Source organism: Mus pahari, chromosome 22, assembly GCF_900095145.1.
Source record: "Mus pahari chromosome 22, PAHARI_EIJ_v1.1, whole genome shotgun sequence".
Taxonomy (NCBI): domain Eukaryota; kingdom Metazoa; phylum Chordata; class Mammalia; order Rodentia; family Muridae; genus Mus; species Mus pahari.
This window is the reverse complement of record NC_034611.1, coordinates 4,715,453-4,738,734: the sequence shown is the minus strand read 5'-3', so window position 1 is coordinate 4,738,734 and position 23,282 is coordinate 4,715,453. Positions and strand designations below refer to the sequence as shown.

Sequence of the window (23,282 nt, the reverse complement as noted above, 5' to 3'; positions counted from 1 at the left end):
ACTTCAAGATTAGACTCCTTTCTGCTGAGCTCAAACATACCCAAGGCTGTGTGGCTTCAGGCTCGCAGACCAAGCCATAGCCAAGAGGGCTTACTTCCTCCATGAGCTCTTCCCTGGCCTCTCCCAAGTGTCTCCTTGTTTTTCTTTCCTTCCTAACCTCCCCTGCTGAACACAGCTCCATGTGCCTGTTCTCATGTTGTGAGTTTGAGTGCTGAGAAGAGAAAATGGTGTTGGCAAAATAAAAACGGACCCCGTTTCCTGGAAAACTTTAAAGTTCAGCACACTTCAGAAACTTGACAAAATTCTCCTTAACCTCACATACACATTTACCATCTGCCAACCGCTCTTGTCCTGAGACATCTTCAGGATAACGCAGCCACCAACTGTAAAATTCCAATGTGTATGAGCAAGTCTCTTCTGCTACTCTGAACATCTGACGGAGGAAGGAGCAAATTTCTAGTTTCATTAGTCCTAGGATTATCATATATGGCAACCCACTGGGCCCTGCCAATAGAAAGAACGCTTTAATTAGCACAAAACATCCCACTGAGAATTAATCAGCTGCCCAGCTACCCCCAAACACTCGAGGGCCAGTTTACCATCTGCTACAACAACAACAACAAAATGTATATTACCTGAGAACAATTAAAGTTTAAAAAGGGCTATGTTCCTCCAAAATAAGAAACATTCACAGCGCGCGCGCGCACGCGCATACACACACACCCCTCAAACACATGGACACAATGTTTCTCATCATAACCAATCATTTGGTTATATTTTCCATGGATAACACAGAAAACTCTGTTAGAGTAATAGGAGAAAAATGCAGAGTCACTTTTGCTTATTTTCATTTTCTGTCAACTGCACGTTAGCAATGGGCCAATCTTTTAGTCTCCTTTTTACTGGAGGACACCAAATACATGTTATAACAAGCCGTCATGTCTTCTGGAACATTCTATACCCTGGCTTGAGTGCAGGCTGAACGGGCCCGGTAAGTCCTGTTTGCAGCCTCTTCCCCCAGTTCTCATCACTTGACCTCCTGCCTCAGCTCCACTCCTCAGTCTAGGTGGCCCTGAGGAGCAGCAACTGCCTTCCAGATGACATGGCTCCTTCCCTCTTGGAAGTTCCGCAGCATCCAGCAGCAGCCCTGTGTTGCATGGTCCTCCTTCCCACCCTGTGCACTTCACGTCCTTGAGTGCCTCTAATTGCAAAAAAAAGGTTAGTAGGACCCAGATCCTTCTTCATCCTCTCCCTCCAGCACTCCAAAACAGGAAACACATCTCTGGGAGACCGAGACTATCTAGAAAGGGTTGACAGAAGGGAGAACGCGCCAGGAATGTGTCTGACATAATCCTATGGGCTGGGGTCCTGATCCCAGCAAAAAACGAGAAAGCAAGCTAGTGGCCAGCATTCATCTCTTTCTGCTCCCTCATTACAGACACCATGTGACCAGGCACCTCAGACTGGAGCTGCCATGCTTTCCCTACCATGATCATCTGTGCCCTCAAACTGTGAAGCAATAAAAACCTTCCTTCTTAAGTGGCCTCTTGTCAAGTGTCCTGTCACAGTGAAAGCAAACAGGCAAGATGGGGTAATAAGTCTATCATCGTGTCTGTGTGTGCAGGAGAGACACACATGCACACATGTGGGCGCGCATACACGAGAGAGAGAGAGAGAGAGAGAGAGAGAGAGAGAGAGAGAGAGAGAGAGAGACATGCCCATGCATTAGACAACTCAGGCTGGCCTCATATTGCTCCTCCTCTCTCAGCTTCCCAAATACTGAGCTTCCAGGCTGTGTTGGCTTACTTAACTGAAGAGGAAGAAATCTGAGTGTTAAGAAGAGAATCTCGCCATGAAGGGATACTGACAAGTCAGAAATTAGGGAAGAGGAGGGATGATGGTTAGAAGATACACTAGCACCCTCCTTGAGGAAGTAAGTCACATACCAGTTGGTATTTAAGATTGATCAGGTTTGCATGTGCCTTCTGGGGTACTCTGGGTTTCCAAGTTTAGAGATTAAAATTTCCAAGAAGCACACAATACAACCAGACCAAGAAGCAAGCCATCTTTTGATAGGTTCTAAGATCTATACCTTAAAAATCAGCCAAGTAGAGGATTCCCCTGTATTTTCTGAATGTGTTTCCTGATGTCCTCTCTGAGTGCTTTTCTCAAGGCACAAGCTGCTCAGAGTGGGGAAAAAAGGTTCCTCATTTCACAGCTGTTAGCACTCTGGGGCAGGAGGCTACTCTCAACATCAGAGAGGAACAACAAAGTAAAGCATCACCCCAAAGGGCAAGTGAGCCCTGCCACACCCTAGTCCTGAGTTCTTCATCAGACTCAATCACACCTGCACCAGGACACCATGCTTCCAGGCTCCACTGCCTTACAGGCGGCAAGTCCTTCATCATGGACAGCTTCCAAGAATACATGTAGCCAGTGCGCTAGGAGTTCAACTCAGTCGGTGAAGTATATGCCTGCCACACAAGGGTGAGGATCTGTCTGATCCCCTGCACCCACATAAAATCATCATCATCATCATCAACAACAACAACAACAACAACAACAACAACAACAACAACCATAGTGGCACATAATAATCCCAGCATTGGGAGTTGGGAGCATGTTGGTCTCTGGTACTCACTGGCCACCCAGCCTTACCTGGGAAGTCCATAGACCCAGTGGGAGTACTTATCTCAAAAAACAAAGAGATGGCTTCTCAGAATAACACCTGAGGTTGACTTCTGACCTCCTGTGGTGATTTGACTATGCTTGGCCAATGGATAGTGGCTCTGTTAGGAGGTGTGGCCTTACTGAAGGAGATGTGTCACTGTGGAGTAGGCTTCGAGATCTCACTACTCAAGTTCCACCAGTGTGGAAGAAAGCCTCCTTCTGGCTGCCTGCAGAAGGAACTCTCCTTCTGGATCCCTGTAGGATCAAGATGTAGACTCTCGGTTCCTTCGTCAGCACCATGCCTGCCTGAATGCTGCCATGCTTCCTGCTGCGCCGATAAACAGACTGAATCTATGAAACTGTAAGCAGTGCCAATTAAATGTTTGCCTTTATACGAGCTGCCTCAGTAATGGTGACTCTTCACAGCAATAGAACACTAAGACACCTCCATCTGAATGCACACACATATGCACAGGCACAAACATGCAGACATAAACATGTAAGTAATTAAATAAGGATAGATACATAGATAGGTGATAGATAAATGATAGATACATAGATGATAAATAGATACATAGATATATAGATAGATACATAGATGATACAATACATACATAGATACTTAGATGGATACATAGATGATAGATAGATACATAAATACATAGATGATAGATAGATAGATAGATAGATAGATAGATAGATAGATTAATAGATGATAGATAGATAGATAGATAGATAAATAGATGATAGATAGATAGATAGATAGATAGATAGATAGATAGATAGATAGATGTCAAAAAGCAGGTGTTAACTGCTTCTCATGAATGACAGTTGTCACTCTGGTCAGCCTTTACAGAAGTCTTTGGGCATAAAAGGTGCTTTGAGTAGGTCAGTGGTAGAGTGCCTGCCTGCCATGTGAGAGTCCCTCACTTCCAGCCCAAGGTTTGCCCAAATACGAGGAGGTGGCTGTGAGTGCCTGAGAGTGCCAAGAGCCATTGCTTGAAATCTCTTCAGAGATCTTAAGCTTGATGACTGGATTTCCACATGGCAGTGTGAGCTGTGCTCCCACACCCCCCACAGTCCTTGTTAGCACATCAGTGCATTCCCCAGCTCACAAGGAGAAAGGAGAAAGAGAATACGTACCTGAACCCTGAAGCATACACTGAGTTTCAAAAGATTATTCACGTCTAGCCACACCTTCCCACTACTAAACTGCTAGCAACCAATCTTTTTAAAGCGCAGCTTGAAGCAAGAGAGAATTGCTCAAATACACACAGGAGCACAGAAAGCCTGTCCTGGGCAAGTTCCAGCAGCAGACTGTGTTCACAACGGCACTGCTCCCAGCTTCCCCGAGATGCCCCAGGGGGAAGAAACAAGATGGAGCTCTGTCCCCAGGGCTCACACCGGGCTTTCCTCGACCCTGAGATCCCAAGAGAAACGCTTTTGTTGTTATCATATTATATCTTAAACTACTCAGTCTACTAAATATGTACAAAATAAATTAAAACTAGAAAGATGGCAGACGTACAAGGAAAAAGCTGCACACTTAAACTGTCACAGAATGACAAGCTCCATAGACATAAAGCTTCAAAATGGGGGCCCACAAGATGAGTAAGAGCACTTGCTGTCAAGCCCGGGGCCTGAGTTCAAATTCTCAGTACTACAGAGAAAACAGGCATAACCACCTGAAACCCCAGCACTGTGGAGGGTAGAGACAGGTAGATCAGTAGGGTGTGCTGGCCAACAACCTAGCTCTAGGTTCAGTGAGAGACACCACCACAAGGAAATAAGGCAGAGAGTGCGGTACAGCAAGATGCCGGACATCCTCTTCTGGATTCCACATGTCAACAAATGGGCACCTGCACCCCCAACACACATGTATTTACACCACACACACACACACACACACACACAGAGGATGTATTTAGCTTCCCAAAACAGCTTACAACACTACTCATGGTAGCAGCGTTACAAGCCAAAACCCCAACACCTCCACCAGAAATAAAGGCCCTCCCATCATCCAAACAGTCCACAGTGGCTTCCCATCGTGCAGCACGCTGGCTGAGAAGCTTAAGCCTGGTCCACAGCAGGAGTTGAAGACCAGAGAGAGGTCCACAGCACATGAGTGTCAGAAATGCAGAAGCTGGAGTGCAAAGTTGTGCCAGGTGAATGCGGAATTAGAGACAAACCATGCCCATACCCTCAAAAGGAATTGTTTTATGCCTTGGTTTGATGGAATGATGGTCTCCATCATCTGGGAAGATGTCATAGACAGCACATTATCTTTTCAGTGGGAGTGGACCCCTACTAAATTAGTTTGACAGGGGCAGAGGGCAAAAGTCTACATTTTACAGGATATTTATCAAGTAATTATGATTCACACACATTTATGAATCCCCCAATGACTGGTGATGTTGCTCAGTTGGTAATGTGCTTGCCTAGCAATACACAAAGCACTGGATTTGATACCAGCACCACATAAATGAGGTATGTTAGTCCATGTTTTTAATCCCAGCACTCAGGTGGCAGAGGCAAGAGGATCAGAAACTCAAGGTCAGACTCAGCCACATAGAGAATTTGAGGCCAGCCCGGATGTTGGAACTGTTTGGGAAGGATTAGGAGTGTGGCCTTGTTGGAGGAGGTGTGTCACGGGGAAGTGGGCTGTGAGGTTCTACAATCTATTCTCTATTCCCAATTATCCCTGGCTGCTCTCTCTGTGTCTCTCTCTATGTCTCTCTCTATGTCTTTCTGTCTCTTTCTCTATGTGTCTCCCTGTCTCTGTCTCTCTGTCTCTCCGTGTGTGTGTGTGTGTGTGTGTGTGTGTGTGTGTGTGTGAGAGAGAGAGAGAGAGAGAGAGAGAGAGAGAGAGAGAGAGAGAGANGAGAGAGAGAGAGAGAGAGAGAGAGAGAGAGAGAGAGAGAGAGAGAGAGAGAGATCCTACTTCCAGATAAAGATATGAGCTCTCAGTTGTTATACCAGCACCATGCCTGCCTGTCTGCCTGCTGCCTGTTCCTTGTACTAGTGTGAAATAACCTCACACTCATCCTCTGACACAGCTGTACTCTATGTGGAGAAAACATAGCTAATCCAGACAGCATGCACAAGTTGCACATAAGTACAGGTCATTGTACCATTACCAAACAAGCCCATTACCAAACTGCCGACTCATTCTTTTTTTGTTTTTTCCAGACAGGGTTGGTTTCTCCATGTTGCTCTGGTTGTCCTGGAACTCATTCTGTAGACCAGTCTGGTCTTGAACTGAGAAATCCGCCTATGGCTTGCAGCCAGCCTTACCCTCCCAAGTGCTAGGATTAAAAGGCGTGGTGTGCCACCACCACCTAGCAAATTAATTTTTTTAAAGAAACTAATAAAAAAAAAAAAAGAAACTAATGAGTTTTTAAATGATACTGACTCTAAAATGTATACCTAATGAAAATTCCCAACAAAAGAATAGCACGTTAGAGATGAAAGATTGGATGGTAATGTTGACAATAAAGTATTTAGCCATTTTAGGGGGAAATAGGGGGTCTTATTGGGTAACTACATTGGCAGACAGTCTCCTAAGACAGCAGTTGGCAGTGGCCTCCTAGGGTGTGCTATGAAACAGTAATTCAGATTGACTCACATCTGAGTCCTCAGAAGACTCTAAATCAGTAGGAGTAAATTAAAGCAAAGGGGATAATCAACCGGTAACGTCTGAGGAGGTACAGGAGACCGCCATGGGAGCCCTCAGAGTCAGCAGTACGACTGCACTGAGGCTTTGATAAAAGGATTAATGGCCCTCAAATTAAAATCCCAGATGATAAAGAAAAGGAGGGAACTCAAAAAGGAAAGAGCCAGTCATTAGAAGGTTTTGTGATTGGCAAGAAATAAAGCCCTAGATGAACTTTAGTGAATGGACACACTCCTGGGAGCTATACACAGGGTGTGATTGTGAACTGTCTTAGCTAAAGGAACCCACACCAAAGCAAAGAACCCAATTCACATTCCATGTGTAGTTATTTATGTTTGTGTTATTTACTTATATTGATAAGAAATTCACCTTCCTATCTGAAAATATGTACTCTCAGTTTTCATTTTGGACTATCGGTTTCTCTCATAAAGCAAATGTGTAGAAGTTCAAAAATGAGCAAGCACACTCTAAAATCAAGTGTTTAAAGAAAACATGCCATAATCGCCTTAGAACGTTTTAATAATTCAGGTGGGTTGACAATTCATTTAAAAGTATCTGAAAATATATCGACACCAAAGAGAAATGGAACATTTAAATCTCGTCAACTTAAAGCATCATTTATCAAACACAGTATGACAGTGTTTGCTACAGAATTTTTGGGTTGTTTTTGTTTTTCTGAGACAGTATCTTACTATGTACCCCAGACTGGCCTTGCCCTCAAGAACGTCCTGCCTTGCCCTCAAGAATGTCCTGCCTCAGCTTCCTAAGAAGCAAAGGCATGTGACACCTTGCCCAGATCTTGCATGTGAACTTTAAAAGGTGAAGAACGACAAGCAAGCTAACCAAATGTGGACAACCTTGCCAAACGGAATGTGAGAAAGATATAGAGTCACCTGAGTCACTTACAGCCAGCCCGGTCGGGATGGTGAAAAGCCCTGCTTCCCCAGTGTAATTACGGTATCATAGGTATACTACAAGTTGATTATTATTATTATGTACTGAGATAACAGCCACTGACCCAGGCTGGGGGCAGGAGGAATGCATTAAGGTCTTGTATCTGGGTTTGGAGTTTATCTCTGCAGCTGGGTGGGTGAGCCTGGCTCCTCTTTCAAACAGAGCCATCTATAAGTTGAGGACAAGGCCAGAACAGTACGACGGGGAACTGACTCACAAGGTGTTCAGACCCTGATCACAAGCCTCATTTACACATGCTCTGCCTGATCCAGTGAGTTCGCTAGCCAGTGACACGAGACGACCCTGACTGAAGACCATAGCTACCCATGTTGAATCACCTGTGTGTGCTTTTTCCTATCTGAAATCCAGAGCAGGCAAGGGTACACCAGTGTCCTGGACCCAGTGAATTTCAGAGAGCTGGAAGAGGTCACACACAGTGGTACTGGCCTAGCCATAGGTGATGGCAATAGAGATTAAAGTCAGCAGTCTAGAAAAGTCACTAGTGAAATCTAAGGGACCAGTCTCCTGAAATCCACAGGGGCCCAGCCGAGAGCAGAAACTGAAGCCCTTGGCACTGAGAACAGGGGAGACACATCATCGGCCAAAGCATGTTGGTAGAAAATTTACAGTAGGAAGGGTAGACTGGAAAGAGCCTGGGAGACAGTTGAAATGTGTTGCTGCAGTCAGATGTGTAGAGGCCTGAAGCTAGTGGCGTCTGTACCAGGAAAGAAAACAGAAAATGTCTCTGGAGTTGTGTGTGTGGCGGAATGACCAGGGGTTACCCCAACCCTGATCATTTGGATCATGGCTGAACATCATCTCAGATAGCACTCTCCACATTCTCCGTATACCCCAGGAGAGGACTTACACAGAAAAATTAAGTAATCTGGCCTAGAGTCCCTTGATTTGCCATGCAAACTCTGAATGGAGCACCATGACATGGTAAATTCAGTAATGTTAGACAGGGGAGGCACGAGAGGACTTGACAGTAATCCATAAGCTATAAATTGATCCTAGAGATAGTTTGGAGCACCCAGAAAGTGTCCCATAGCCATTTCCCCCTCTGTTTGGTTGGTTGGTTGGTTTGGTTTTGGTTTGGTTTGGTTTGGTTTTGGTTTTGGTTTTGGTTTTGTTGGGTTTTGTTTTGTTTTGTTTTGTTTTTTGGCCTCTACTCCCTCAGCTCCCAGACATCCACATTCTTACACACAGACATGTGCCTTTGTAAGGGCAGTGGAACCAGAAGGCTCAAGCCTGTCCCCAGGGCCCTGTTTGCCACTTTGTATTGTCAGTCCCACCTTCCCACTTAAGACAAAGCTCATGAGTTGATATACCATCCAGTGGACTACCTGTGAGATCAAAGGCCCGTCTCAGAAACCACAAAAAATGACTAGAGACCCAATCATAGATATTTAAATGTGGTATAAGATAGAAAAGAAATAAGAACAGCCTGTGAGTTGTTGTATTTAGGAATGTCTCCCTGTGATCCTTAGCAATTAAACTTGATTATAGGCAACAGCTCACATCATAATTGTCAGAAGCCCATAGCAAGAACATCTCTACCTAGGAAGCTATTATAATTTGTCTTTACTTTATTGAAAGGATATCAGCAATCACCCCTAACATAGGCATCCCGAAAGGTGGTGTGATAGACACCTGGAGAAGGGCACCTTGATGGACAAAAGCCTCACATTCTGTCCCTTCTGGCCCAGGAACGGTCCAAAGCACAGGAACTCAAACAGGTTCAGTCAATGCCAATGCACTTTCAACTGTGAGGCAAGCACCCAGTTCAAAGAAACCAGTTGTTGCCTGGCAGCTGTAACACAGCTCATTTTACTCCTTTGAGAGCTCACTTATGTGTTTATTTGCATATGTACGTGAGGAAGGAGAATGGGATTACACATGTAATCAAAAATCAGAGGACAACTTGCAGAAATTCCTTCTCTCCCTCTATATGGATCCGAGATTGAACTCAGGTCATCAGACTTGGTGCCGTCTGTCACCTTTACTGATGGGCCAGCTTGCTGGCTCTGATTTTTTTCCCTCTGAGTCCTCAATCACTTGCCAGGCCTAGTCTTGTCTTATGTCATTCACATATCTTAACATCCGAGGGCGGATTACTACCCACGTATTTACTGGGGAAAGAGAAATTATGGCCTCTGTCCCCCATTAAACCTGGCCAGGACAGAGCTGGCCTTGATTGAAACCCAGGCAGCCAAGTCACACCAAACACAAGGGACAAGTGCCTTACTTCTGCCTCATTGGGATCTATAGCACAGTAGGTGTGGGAAAAACGGAGACTAGAGTTCTACCTCTAATTCAGTTCTACCCACTTACAAATGTCCAAACGGAAACCCAACCTGTCACGTGACTGGCTGGAGTCCACACAGCCGGCAATCACTTCAATCACCCAGCCAATGCTGCCAAAGAAATCATCAGACTAAACTGCAAATTCCTCACGGATCAGGAACCCATCCCAGGGTTAATTTTAGAAGCGACACACAGTACTTCCCACTGTCCCCAATCAGATCTTACAAAACCACAGACTAGATTAGAAGGTGACTGAGGGAAAAAAAAAAAAAAACCAAACTGCCAAAAGGTTACATAATGTGGTCAGTCATGGAACTGAATACAGTCAGTTTCTGTCAAATTACAAATTACCTATGCATAGCTGACCACTGCTACTGAACTGAATGACCAACAAAGGTCACGTCCTAAATAAACCATTCCCAAGGTGCAGTGAGCCTCACAGAAATGTGTGTGTGTGTGTGTGTGTGTGTGTGTCCCACCAGAATCCTTGTGGGGGTCCTGAGGGCCTCTCTCTAACAACGATCACTCTAAGGCTACCAGGAAAGAACATTCTATACCCAGAACTCTGAGCCCAGTAACTCAGAAAAGTGCTGTCATGGGTGTTTATGTGTGCCCCGGTGCACGTGCAGACTGGAGACTCAGCTTGGGTGTTATTTCCCACTCTCATTGGCCTGGAGGGCACCACTTAAGCTAAGTTGCTGGCCAACATGCAGCAGGGATGACGTGTCCCTCCTCGGTGGCGGTCACCATGTGCTGCTTATTATTGTCTTTCTTTTTTTTTCCTTTAGCAAGGCTGTGCTCACAGGTAAGCGCGTCACTACTAAGCTTTCAGCACAGTCCTGCCACCATGAAAGCTTGCCTTTAGTTGCTGCTGCCCCTCCCTAGTCATAACTAAAGCAATCAAAATTCGTTTCTCTTTGAATGTTTTACAAGAGGGGGAAAAAAGAATGCTAGAGGAAAGAAGTTTCAGAACCATAATTCTAAGTCTCTTTTTTTTTTCCCGAGTTTGTTTTTCTTAGGTTTTTTTCTTTTTTTAAAGATTTATTTATTATATGTAAGTACACTGTAGCTGTCTTTAGACACTCCAGAAGAGGGCGTCAGATCTCCTTATGGATGGTTATAAGCCACCATGTGGTTGCTGGGATTTGAACTCCTCACCTTCAGAAGAGCAGTTGGGTGCTCTTACCCACTGAGCCATCTCACCAGCCCCCCCCCTTTTTTTTTTTTTTTTTTAACGTTAGACTTTCCCATAGGTGATTTATCAGATGTCTCTCTAAAAGTTTTTACATCTGTTTAAAAGTTGCTGTTCTCTTCCATCAAAAGGGAAGCCGTTAAAATGCAGTTCAAATTAGGACACAGGAGAAATTAAACATATGCAATATAAGCGTGTTTCTAAGCAAATATCTTCTGCCTGATAATAAAAAGACACTTCCAGATCAGGATTCCTTCTCTGTCAATATACAAAATTGATTATAAATTGGTTAACAAGCAGGACATTCAAGATCTGGGATTCATTCCACCCAATCGTGTTCATTGAAACACCTCTCCTTTTCTTACTCAAATAAAGACATTTTAAAACATCTCTGACCTTCATCAGAATCCAAGTTTGGAAATACAGGAAAATACTTAATAAGAGCCAAACCGGCTGCTATCATCATCAAAGCATCATAACTAAAAAGCCTCCGATCCAAGAGTACCAGGGACGGTGCAACTCTATTTCAAGCCCTTGCCAGTTACTTAGTTTCATCCAGCTATAATATATTAATTACATGAGCATGCTCTTTACTTTTAAGAGAGAATAAACCCGCACCTGCCTTTCAATGTTATATTTGGTAACAGGGATTAGTGGTTTTGCAGGGTGAGAGTTTCACAAGGAATCACAACTCCCAGGAGGGGAAACGGTCTGAATTTACCATCAGGTGATACACAGCTGCTGGAAAAAGCCAAAAGGAATGTCTGAGCCCTGGAGGACAGCTGTCACTCGGCAACTGTCCCTTGCAGCTCAAGCTACGTGGCTTGAAAAGTACTCAAAGGAGATTGGACGGCTCAAGGAAAAGCAGGCTGCCTCCAAGTCCTTCAGACCAGAGTCCCAGGTTCCAAGAGGTGGGGATGGGGGCAGAGGGATTGTAAGCTAAATGTTTTGGGTATTTTGGCTTGGTTTGGTATGGTTTAGTTTGGTTTGAAGGCACTAGAGAATTTAAGGGGTAATGGCAAACTGTCATTTTAGCTCCCTCCCTTGTGGATGTTGAAAAGCCACTCATCTGATGCCCAGTGTTCCTCTCTCGGGTCAGAGGTAGCAGCCTCTGCAGCTTCCTGTGAAGTCCCGATTCTGATAGATTTTGGGTGACTTTGAACCCATGAGTTGACCTTGATTTCTTCCACTACTAAATGAGCTATGGGTTGGGTAACTGCAATCCAGAGCTCTTTTGTTTAAATAAAATATACTGGTTACACATACACCAGTGATGGCACGTTTTAAACACCAGCCCTTATTAGACATCCCCACTGGAGACTGTATCAGAGTTATTTTGTTGGTGGTGCTCATTTGAGGTTTTGTTGTTTTGTTTTGTTTTTCCATAAACTAAGTATTCCGTTATTTTAAGAGAAATTAGGATATCACCCCTCATTAAATCTGTGCATCCCACACCCCTCTGAGGGTTCGACTACTTAGGGGTGAACTCTCTTTAAATGCTGAGTAGTTGCTTTATGTTTGCAGAATCCCTTGCCTGAATGTTTTCTTTAATTGAAGTCACCATCCCTAAAAGAGAGCTTAGAAATGGGGGGTGCATTTCAACAGTTACAAACACCACACACACACACACATACACACACACACACACACACACACACCAACATTACAGTATTCTCTCCTCCAAGAATATGGTCCAGAAAGTCTAAACCACCATAGAAATAATGAAAACATCAGTATTTTTGCATCCACTAACTATAACCCACTACAGGGACTGGAAAGATAGCTCAGCACTTAAGAGCTCACACCGCTCTTGCAGAGGACCTGAGTTCAGCCCCCAGCACCCATTCTAGGTAGCACACAATGTCCTTTTGGAGGCCAGCCAGGTATATGAAGTGAGAGGGACCTTGCCTATAATAATAGTAACAACAATAATAAAAATAACATTAACAAATAGTGAGGAGAAGAAGACTACAACAAAAGCTTTCAGCTTTAAAAAGTTTTGTGCTTTAGATGTGTGTGTTCCATTCAGAATACCCACACAGGTTAGGTATAGTAAGAGACCAGCGGGAGGAGGGGCTCTTCCAAGAAAGAGAAAATAGAATACAGTGTTATAAAGAAGTAGGGCTGCTTGGTCTTGCAAAGATCATATGCCCCAGCACAGGGGAATGCCAGGGCCAGGAAGCGGGAGTGGGTGGGTTGGGGAGCAGGGCGGGGGAGGGATTAGGGGACTTTCGGGGTAGCGTTTGAAATGTAAATGAAGAAAAATCTAATAAAAAATTTTAAAACAGAAGTAGGGCTGGAGATGGCTCAGTGGTTAAGAGCACAGACTGCTCTTCCAAAGGTCCCGAGTTCAAATCCCAACAACCACATGGTGGCTCACACCACCCGTAATGAGATCTGATGCCATCTTCTGGTGCATCTGAAGACAGTTACAGTGTACTTGGATATAACATATAAATCTTTGGGCCGGAGCGAGCAGGGACTGAGCGAGCGCAGTTAACCGGAGCGAGCAGAGGTCCTAAAAGTTCAATTCCCAACAACCACATGAAGGCTCACAGCTACAGTGTACCCATATACATAAAATAAATAAATAAATAAATCTAAAAAAAAGAAAGAAAGAAAGAAACAAAGAAAGAAAGAGGAAGAATTGAAGAGGCTGGGGGTGGGGAATAGGGTAGAGGAGGAACTATGGGAAGGGATAACTAAAGTCCTTCTAAAAGTGTGGAAAATGTGCTATTGTGGGAGCTTCCTAAAATACGTACATAAAAGGAGTCACCATATGGAAGGGCAATACCCCCCAGTAGCATCATATGCTACCAAATACAGCCCAGAGTTTTTAGTTGAGTTTTTCTTTTCGTTTTGTTTTCAGAGAGAAAAATGACCATGAAGTTGTGTTGGAAAGGAAGATAGGAAGGTCTGGGAGGAGCTGGAAGATGAGAAAGAATATAGTAGAAAAAAATATTGTATGAAATTCTCAATTTTAAAATAATCCACTATCACACACTGTCTCTCAGCACAATACAGTATAGACCTACATGTAGCAGAGACAAGGCGAATTATTTCTGCTTCCTCTCTCCCTTGCTAGAAGGCCTTCCTCTTTACATACTTCCTCTTCTTGATGCTTTTTCAACCAGCAAGTTCATCCTATTTTGAGCCTATGACCTTTTTTATGACGATGACACAGAAGTCTGAGGACCCCAGGAAATCATAGATAACCTGAAAGGGTTATAAAAAGTGTGTCACTACTGACAATTCTCTGCTGGCTAACTCACTGACGTGACTCCCTGTGGGGCATTGTAGCATAGTTAGCTGCATCTGTCTGTGGCCTAAACATCACTAAATGCCAGTGAGCCTCCTCCATGTTGTGACAATCAAAAGTGACTCCCAACATGGTCACATGTCCCTAGAAGACGAGTGAAGTCACCTCAATTGAAAACTACTGGTTTGAAATGAGCTAAAACCCTTGTAGTTTTCCACAGGGAAAGGGGCTTCAGAACTGGCAATTCCTGATCGTTACAAAACTGCCTGAACCAGGCAGCTATGGAACTCCTGTACTTTTGACTGTGGAATCCCCTACCTGGTTTTTTTCTAGCAATGAGAAACTGAAAACATGTGGTCCCAGCACAAGCTACTACTGCAGGAGCAAGAGACACGGCAGCACCTACTGACATCTGCCTCAGGGTCCCAGAAAGACCGGTTGGAACAACTCCAGGCCTTCATGCTGCCTCTGATGCTCTCGCCCTGAGTGCTCCCCTAAAATAAAACCTGCTCTACAATGTGCTGTCCTCCTTGTGCAAACCCTTCCTCGTTTTCTTCCTCCCCCTCCTCCGCCTTCTCCTCTTCTTTTAAAAATTATGTCCAGAAGGGATGCAAAACTCCCACACACACGTCAAAAGGTGACCCTTAGAACTAGAGACATCCATTAACCGGCAAGCGTAAGGAGGTTGCACACTCCCAGGTGACTAACTCCCAGGACTCGGAGTCCTCAGAATTTCTATACAAACAATAATAATGACTTTTGAAAAGACATTCAATTTTATAATCCATACATCAAGTCATTTTGTTTCTAGAAATTAACTACTTAGACAGTGTATAAATTGAATTGTGCAGTTTTGGGCTTTGGGGAATGGCCAGTTTCATTCATTGTAAGGACTTTGAGGCTATAAATGTCATGCTAAGTGTCTGAATTCCCTTCCTCTCACTGTTGACTGATATCTCATTGTCTGTTTGCAAGACATTTTGTTTAGCTTCTCTCTTGCTGGTAGACATTGATTTCCAACTCTAGGCTACTGTAGAGTTTTTTCACTGTCTGATCACTCTGTCTTGTCTGTCCCTTGTCCAAAACATTATGCAATACAGACCTCACATGTATCTACCCCACAGCCTCAACTTACTGTTTCTAGATTACCAGCAAAGAAAGAAGCAGCCCAGACAGACATAGAATGTCTGTAACCTGGCCCTTGGGAGGCATGGCGGGGGATCAGGAGTTTAAGGCCAGCCTTAGCCACATAACACCTTGTCTCGAAACAATTAAGACAAGCAAAAGACAGAAACAAAGCAGAAAGGAGTTGTGGATGTGTTGTTGTTCCCCATCTGCAGCTGCATGGCTGGGTGAGCCTTCCCACATGGCGAGTCCCACCCACAGAGGGAAATGCAACCTTGCTCAGAAGCCTCCGGGTGAGGAGAGAGGGAGCTCTGCTCGCCTCGCTTCTGATGTACAAGCAGCATTGTATGAGCTGAGCGGGATGTGTTTATGTACTTACGTATTTAGGAACATACACATATGAAAATAGCAATTTAAAAAAATAAGCTCCGTGAATTTAAAAGAGCAAGAAATACTGAATCTAAAAAGAATGTTCTCTTTACCAACAGGTGGTCCGAAAAAAAAAAAAAAATCAGCATGCACCCAGCCACTGACTTCTCCCCTAAGATCAGAAACTCAGTGCTATTCAACTGGACCCTGAAGTCATTTGTTTCTCAGCCTCGTGGTCTGATAACTTGCCATAGAGGCCCAAAGCAACAAACGCACCAGCACACCAGCACAGCAGACAAGTCCAGCCCCTGCTGAACATGTAGAAGACACGGGTGATCTAACACAGATTAGCTGTCCCCGTTGGACAGCCTCCATGGAGCTCTTACCTGCCCCCTGTCCCTGACTGCCCCACAATGTTTCAGTGGATTTTCTCCATGAGCCTGAGTTTGTTTCCTGAAATTCCCTAATGCCCATTCTCTCACACACACTCATTGTTGGTGGAGATTAGTTTTTCCATTTACTCAAGCTTTACACAAAGCCTGCTTCCAAAAGGATTTTAGATGGCCTACAAAGAGAAACCCATTGTAAAGAGGACACATGAATTTAAAGCAGAACTTTAAAATGACTCGAAAGTCTTCAGGGAAAATAAACTCCTACTCTGATGCTTCCCTTCTTGACTCCTGACCCTGCTTCCTCTGCTCCTCTTCAAGACACACAGGGGCATCAATGCACCTCCTCTTGTCTTGGGGGTGGTGAGAACACATCCAGGAAGTAAACTCTCAGCCTGGCTCCTTCATAGATGCCAGGTTGCTGCAGGCTGCTGGGGGCTAGGGAAATAAGTCTGTTGACTTCTGTACTATTAAAATGTCCTTTACACACACACACACACACACACACACACACACACACACACACACACACACGTCAGAGTAGTGAAACGGGGCCACCACAAACCCCTCACACTTAAAGAGCTTGTATTGCGTTGCACAAGCCATAAGCGCCCTTCGTGATGTCCATTAAACAGAAATAGTCATCCTAGGTTGACAAACAGAATCTTCTAATGGCGAGACATTGAGGCCTCATAAAACATAATTAGGAGATAGAATTGCTAAAATGCTGACCAAGACTTTCCTGTGTCCTGTTTTCAGGGGTGATTCCCTACACAGTCCTTTGATTTCTTGCACAATATTTCTTTCCTTTATCTGATTATTAAAGGAGAAGACACATACCGTAGTGAACTGTCATTTATGCCCCTCCTGCCTGTGTCTAGGATGAGCTTGAGTTCTGCTTTGACAATCAAGTATCACCCATTGCCATTCGCAGAACTCTTATATACACGAAACCACTTAGTCTACAAAGGAAAAGCTGCCATCATTCCTACTGAAGACAGAAGCTGGGAGAAGTGAAGTAGGTGTGGAAATGCCCCAGAGCGGGCATTGGGGTGGATACAGGCCATCGCCACCTACCCCACTGCTCTCTATGGTTCGGGCCAACTCCAATCCTTCCTGAGGTGTGAGTCAGGACTGAGGACTAACTGGTAGCTCCTGGATGCAGCAAAGCTGGTGCCTGTACTGCTTGACAGACAGACAGCCCATCCCAATCACCATGAATCATGAAAGTCCTCCAAGTGTAAGGACAAGTAGCTTTAAAAGGGTTTCATTATACCTCCTTCACTGTGGTGAGGGGGGAAGCATATGACACAACATGTGTGTGGAAGTCAGATGACAACTTTTAGGAGTAACTCTTCTTCCACAAAGTGAGTCCCAGGAATTAGACCCAGGTCATCAGACCTGGCAGCAAGTGTCTCTAACCACTGAGCAATCGTGCCAGCTCCACCCGTGGCTATTCTAGAAATGCATACATTCCTTCTATCTCCATGGGGTGTCCATTTTTTTCTCCTTTCCCTGTGGTTCAAATACACATACACACACACACACACACACACACACACACACACACACACACACACACAGGTTGAGGCAGTTTCTGCATTATGAAAGTTACAATGGCAAATGGCCAAATGTAATTATATTAATAAGTGACCTTTGAGGAATTCCTGATTTTAACATTAGTAATTATAAAAGAATTTGGGTGGCAATCGAAATTTGAATTTGGAAAGGTGTTTGACAATATTAGGTAACAGTTCTTAACTTTCTTACATCTGTCAGTATGGAAAAGAATGCATGTATTTGTTTCCCTGTTGGTTTACCTACTTACTACAGAGCAATTCCAGGGCATCTTTCATGAGACGAGTACTCTACAGCTCAGCTACATTCCAAGCCCAGAATACCCTTATTTCTGGAAGAGGTACGATGAAGCTTAGTGGTACCTACACACTTACCTTAGCTCTCCATGTCAAATATATACACACATATTGGGGAGATGCTAGTAAGCTCCCCGCATCAAATATACACACACATACGGAGATGCTCGTAAGCATGACAAAGTGAAGTTTTTGATGTTGTTTGAGACAGTATCTACCATATAGCTCTGGTTGGCCTAGTGACCTTAAAAACATAACAATCCTCTTACCTCACCCTACCCAGTGTGGGAATTACAGGTATTGGCCACCATACACAGCTGATAATATGAGGGACTATTAAATCTAGAGAGTGGGTATATTGCTATCTATTTCACCATTATTTAAGCTTTCCACATTAAGTGTTAGAAGCCATGGAGGTAGCTAGCCTCCATCCATCCACAAAAATGCTTGCGGGTATATTTACTAACAAAGTTAAGTTAGTAACCCAAGGGCAGTGGGTGAACTGAAGACAAAGTTTAGCCCTTCTACGCTGACCGTCTTCTTCACTCTCTTGGAAAATCCCATTCAGACATCAAGGAACCTACCAACACACAGCTAAGAAGTTGCCAAACAAAAATAAGAACTTTTACATTGGCCAGAGAGATGAGCCCCTTGGTGAATTCTAAGCCAGGAATGAGAGAGAGAGAGAGAGAGAGAGAGAGAGAGAGAGAGAGAGAGAGAGAGAGGAGACAACATCCAAGGCTGTCCTGTGGTGTACACACAGACACACACACACAGTGCCTTTAGGTGTTTTAAGTGTTTAGGTGGACTCCAGCAAAACAGAATAGAGAGCAGTTAGCTAGTCTAACAATACTGATCCTTTCCAGGGGTTCAAATCCATCTTTTAGTGCATTTTTGAAGGAGAAATTACTAACTACAGAGAGATGCTGACAACCACCAAAATTACATCTAGAAAGTCGGTTAGCCCTGTCCCTGCCTGGCTGACCTTCCATGGATACCTGGAACTTATCCCAAACACCTCTATCTGCTGTGCTCTTAAATGAAAGGCAAGGAACGAAACCCAAGTGCCTGTGTCCTTCACAAGACAGCAATGAACTCTCACAAACTCCAGTAAGTGAGGTCTTCCAAGCCCAACGAAGACAGCCTTGGATAAACCCATGGCCCATGCTGTTGCTTCCTAGTGGGCAGACATAACTTACTCATCTGCTGTTTTTCAGGCTTTGTTGGTGCTGGGTGATCAGACACATTCAGAATACAGTTTGGAAGCAGTACAGCATATGTGGTCTGGCTACCCCATCATCTTCTTTTAGGGATGAGAAACAGAGGTAACAACAGAAAGCAATGACTCAAAACTGCTGGTGAGCGCTCTTTCTTTCTGGTCATTTCTAGGAAAGAAAGCTCAGAAGATAAACTTGACAAATAGAGAGAGATTCCCCAAAGGTGAACAACAAGAGGAATGGGCCTTGTGCTATCCTATTTTTCAGCCTTTGTATTGGTAAGAAAAGACAACTGTGAAATTTATCTGAAAATTAGTTCAAAGAGCTCTTTATCCCAAACTAAAAACAGACCACACCAAAAGCAGAACTCAAAAGGAGTGAACCAAAATGCTTAATATACTTGAAAATACAAAAGATTGTGTTCCTCCGTGTTTGGGGAAGAAAAAGAATGTCCCTGTGAGCCAACTACATGCCTGAGAATTGCAAGTCTTACCTAGGTACAAGGATGCATTGTCTTTCTTGACATTGTCATCTAAGTAGGTTGGTCCCAGGGTGTAAATCGGTGTGGAGCCCATTCCAATGAGAACCTGTGCGCAAACGAATAAAGCCACGTAGATCCAGTGACTATTTCCTCCCGAGTCCTTGGGACAGGGAGGAGGCTCCAAGATGGCCGTGGAGTTGCCATTCTGACAAAGGCCATCGTTGGAGGCCGAAGCGTTCAACTCTTGGATTTGATAGGGGGGTGAGATAAAGTGAGGTAAAGCGAAGAGCGCAGCCCCGATGGCAATAAGAAGTCCACCCACTGCCAGCCATAGGGGCCTGCGCCCACGGCCACCAAAGTAGCTGACGAACACCACCACCACCAGGTTTCCTATATCAAAGCAGCTGACCAGCAGCCCTGACTCAGAGCTCTTCAAGCTATAGCGCCTTTCGATGGTGGTGATGACACTGCTCAGGTACCCGGAGACCATTAACGCCTGGATGAAAGTCAGAAAACACATGCACACTAGGAAGCAGCGAGAATCCGTAAGGACCACGTAGAGACACCTTCTCTCCTGGAGTGTGGCCAAAGTGGAAGATACTGACACAGTTTTGCTGGGGTCCATCCTGTGGTTACAGTCCATGAGTTCCGTTGTAGTGCCTGCCGAAGTGGATGGAGCAGAAGGGCTGGGGACTATCAAGTTCCGTCCTAGATGCTTCTCCTGGCAACCTGGAGCTTCATTGCAACCCGAGGCCAGTTTGCCATCTGCATTCCCAGCACTGAAATTCTGCCGACAGGAGGCGCTGTGCAGGGCCGGTAAGCTCTTAGACCTGAAGGACTCTGGTTCGCACTTCTCTTGGACAGCTCCTACCGAAGACGGTGCCTCTAGCTGCTCTTGGGCGGGAGACTGCGCATCCCCTTCGTCCATGGCTCTTAAAATGTGATCGCTGATTCCATATAAGGCCTCCGGCACTCTTCATCCACCTGAACGAGGGGCTGATACCCGGCCCACTCAGTCGTCCCCTCCTGAGACCCTAGCTGGGGATGGCAGAGCCTGGAAGCAAAACATCTCAGCAGCAGGGAGGTGCCCAGAGCATCCTGACCCGAGGCGCAACAAGAAGTCACCTTGTACCGGGGGAGGTAAAGGTCCGCGCGGTCCTTCGAGGAGCCCAGCTTGGTGTCCACTCTCAGGGATAGCTCGCGGTAGGCGCTTTGAGCGTCCGGTGCTCATCCCCTCCCGCCGCCGCCTCTCAGACGGTGGCTAGAAGCTAGAGCGACCTGGGCCCAGTGTGGAGTCACTTAGCGCAACTGTCCGAACAACATCCCACTTTGGGTTCTAGGGGGTGTTCGGTGCCCTCCGCAAGACTTGTGACACACAGGGTCCTGAAGCTGCCGACCTGTAAAGCAGAGAATTGGTGGTCAGAGAAGGATGACTGCACTTGGGGCTGGCATCCCAGGGTCCGGTGGCTAGTGCTAAGTAACCTCGTGAACCCCAGAGGGACCGAGGTGGTAGCCAAGAGCTGAACCGTGCAGGAGGAACCTGCAGAGACTGCAGCCTCAAGTCCCGGAACAATGAGCAGCAGGCGGTCCGCCAAGACTCTCGCTCATTGTCTGCGGCGGGCCTGCCCCCGCCCCGCCCCTTTTGCCTTAAACACTGCGTTTGCTTTTATATGTTAATAATTATCAGCCTGGCGTCTCTGACTCAGAAGGCAGTGTCTTTTATTCGAGTGAACTAATAGCAACCTTCTGGTACTCCTACTCCATGACTCAAAATAGAAGATTCCCAGAAGAACAAAGGAAAGTTTTTTTTTTTTTCTTTTACAAGCACACAATACATTCCTGGTCTCAAATTTTAAAATACATTTTTAAGCGGTAGAAAGAAAACTACGTGTAGAAATATGTGTGCACACTTGTACACTGGCACGTGTGCGCGACGAGATGTGAATGCGTCTACTCCATCAAACACCTACTTATTCGAAGCCAAAGACAGCGCGTGGGGGAAGGGGATCAACATGCTTGCGTGGTTATTCTCTACTCTAAAATTAGCCCCTTGCCGGAAAGAACTATATTCAATTACAAGTAACGAGGGCATTCGAGGCTGTGGCCCACGTTAAGTCCCAGAGCGCAAGGTTAAGCGAAACTGAAAATCAATTTGCTTTGCAAATGGTTGGGTGAAGCCACAACCAAACAAAGAGACTATGGCAAGCTGGCACAGCGTGCGCGGGGAGCCCACCGAAACGGCTCAGCACAGGCACACCGGTCCGGAGATGTGCTATTTGCCAAGCACACCCGAGAGCGTGAGGTGTGCGAAGGCCTGAAGTAACACACACACACACACACACACACACACACACACACACACACGAGTTCACGTTGTCCGATCCAGCGCTTGGTTTGAATTCAGCGAGCGCTAACACAGGTGCGCCCCCGCTGTAAACCCCATCCCTAATCTTGGGGAACCCTATACTCCTCCTGCCCCCGCGGCGAATTGCACCAGATGGGAGGCATTGCTGCGTTGGGTTTCGTTCTGAGCTTTTGTGATGCTGCTGCGAAAAGAAAAAAGATGAGAGAGGCGGCTACAACATCTTCCAGTATTGTTCAGGACCGGACTGCCAGTGGCTTGCAAGCCGGCATTTGGGCTCCGCCCGCTCACCCCTGCGCCTTCCCGGGGAACTCCACCCGTGGCTGCACGCCGAACTGGGGAATCCCGGCGTCGGAGCCCCTGGCTGAGGGAGCAACCGCATCGCGACGCAGACTTGCATGGGATGGACACGCGGATCCCCGCCCCGAGCTCTCGGAACCAACGTGGAATCCTAGGGACACCCCCTGCGCGCGCGCGCGCACACACACACACACACACACAGAGCCCGTGGGAGGACAGAACCGCCGGGGACAGCCCGCCGCTCTGCTAGGCGCACAAGCTTTAGCAACTCACTAGCGAGGGTGACGACCAATCTGCCGGGCTGGGAGAGGAACAGCCGCTGTAGGACGGCGGCGGTGGGGGAAGATGAGCCAGCAGCCTGCGGAGGCCGTCTCGGTCCCGCCGCCGTGAAATCAGGGAGTGAGACTGCGAGTCGAGTTGGCTAACTCTTCCCCCAACCTCTGGCCTGTCATCCAAGCCTCTTCTCCCCAGACAGACACACAGGCACAGAGACGCGCCAGGACCAGAGCAGCAGAGGGCGCAGGCGCGCGGGCAGCCACCCAGCCCAGCCCTCAGGCAACCAGCCATCCCGCTGCCCTTCATCTGTACAGTGGGAAGAACCGCACTGAAGCCCCAAGGGTGCGGGTGTCTTTAAGTCACCAAGGTGGACAGAAAGGCCATCTCATGTGAAATACTTCTATTGGTTTCTACCGTGTTCACCACACACCATGTATTTTCTACCATAGCAGATTCTGGGGACCAAAGTGGAACAAGATCCCTAATGTTAGGAAAACTTGTCTTGCTCTGCCCCATTCCCCCCCCCCCCCGCCGCCGCCACCAAATTATCCACGTAAAAGAGTGGCAGGGAACAGGACACAGGGGTTTCGTGACTTATGTACTGTCAGTCCCAAAGGGTCATGGCATTCTGCCTTTCTTACCAGAAATGCCTTTGTCAATGGTGGTAGACTGCTGTGAGTACAGAGACCAGACATATTGATATGTGATGAGGCAGGGAGACAGAAAACAGGTTGGGAAAATAGAAGCTGCTAACCTAGCTAGGCTGCTGGGAGGGTGCTGGGGGGGGGGTCGGATCTTACACTTGAGTGGTGAACAGAGTCTAATCAAAACACG

The 23,282-nt window shown here is 46.0% G+C and overlaps 1 protein-coding gene and 1 pseudogene across 2 annotated transcripts in view; one reads left to right on the top strand and one right to left on the bottom strand.

Annotated features, from left to right (window-relative positions):
* Positions 1-22,625, bottom strand: part of Slco5a1 (solute carrier organic anion transporter family member 5A1) — a 113,807-nt gene extending 91,182 nt beyond the window's left edge. For both annotated transcript variants that reach the window (XM_021222197.2, XM_021222198.2), the window contains exons 1-2: positions 22,446-22,625; positions 19,523-20,907 (exon numbers count right to left, since the gene is read on the bottom strand). In XM_021222197.2, coding sequence (XP_021077856.1) covers positions 19,523-20,438 — 916 coding nt within the window. In that variant the 5' untranslated portion in view covers positions 20,439-20,907; positions 22,446-22,625. The remainder of the gene's footprint in view (positions 1-19,522; positions 20,908-22,445) is intronic.
* LOC115063004 lies at positions 3,675-3,786 on the top strand (annotated as a pseudogene).
* Positions 22,626-23,282: the final 657 nt, after the last annotated feature.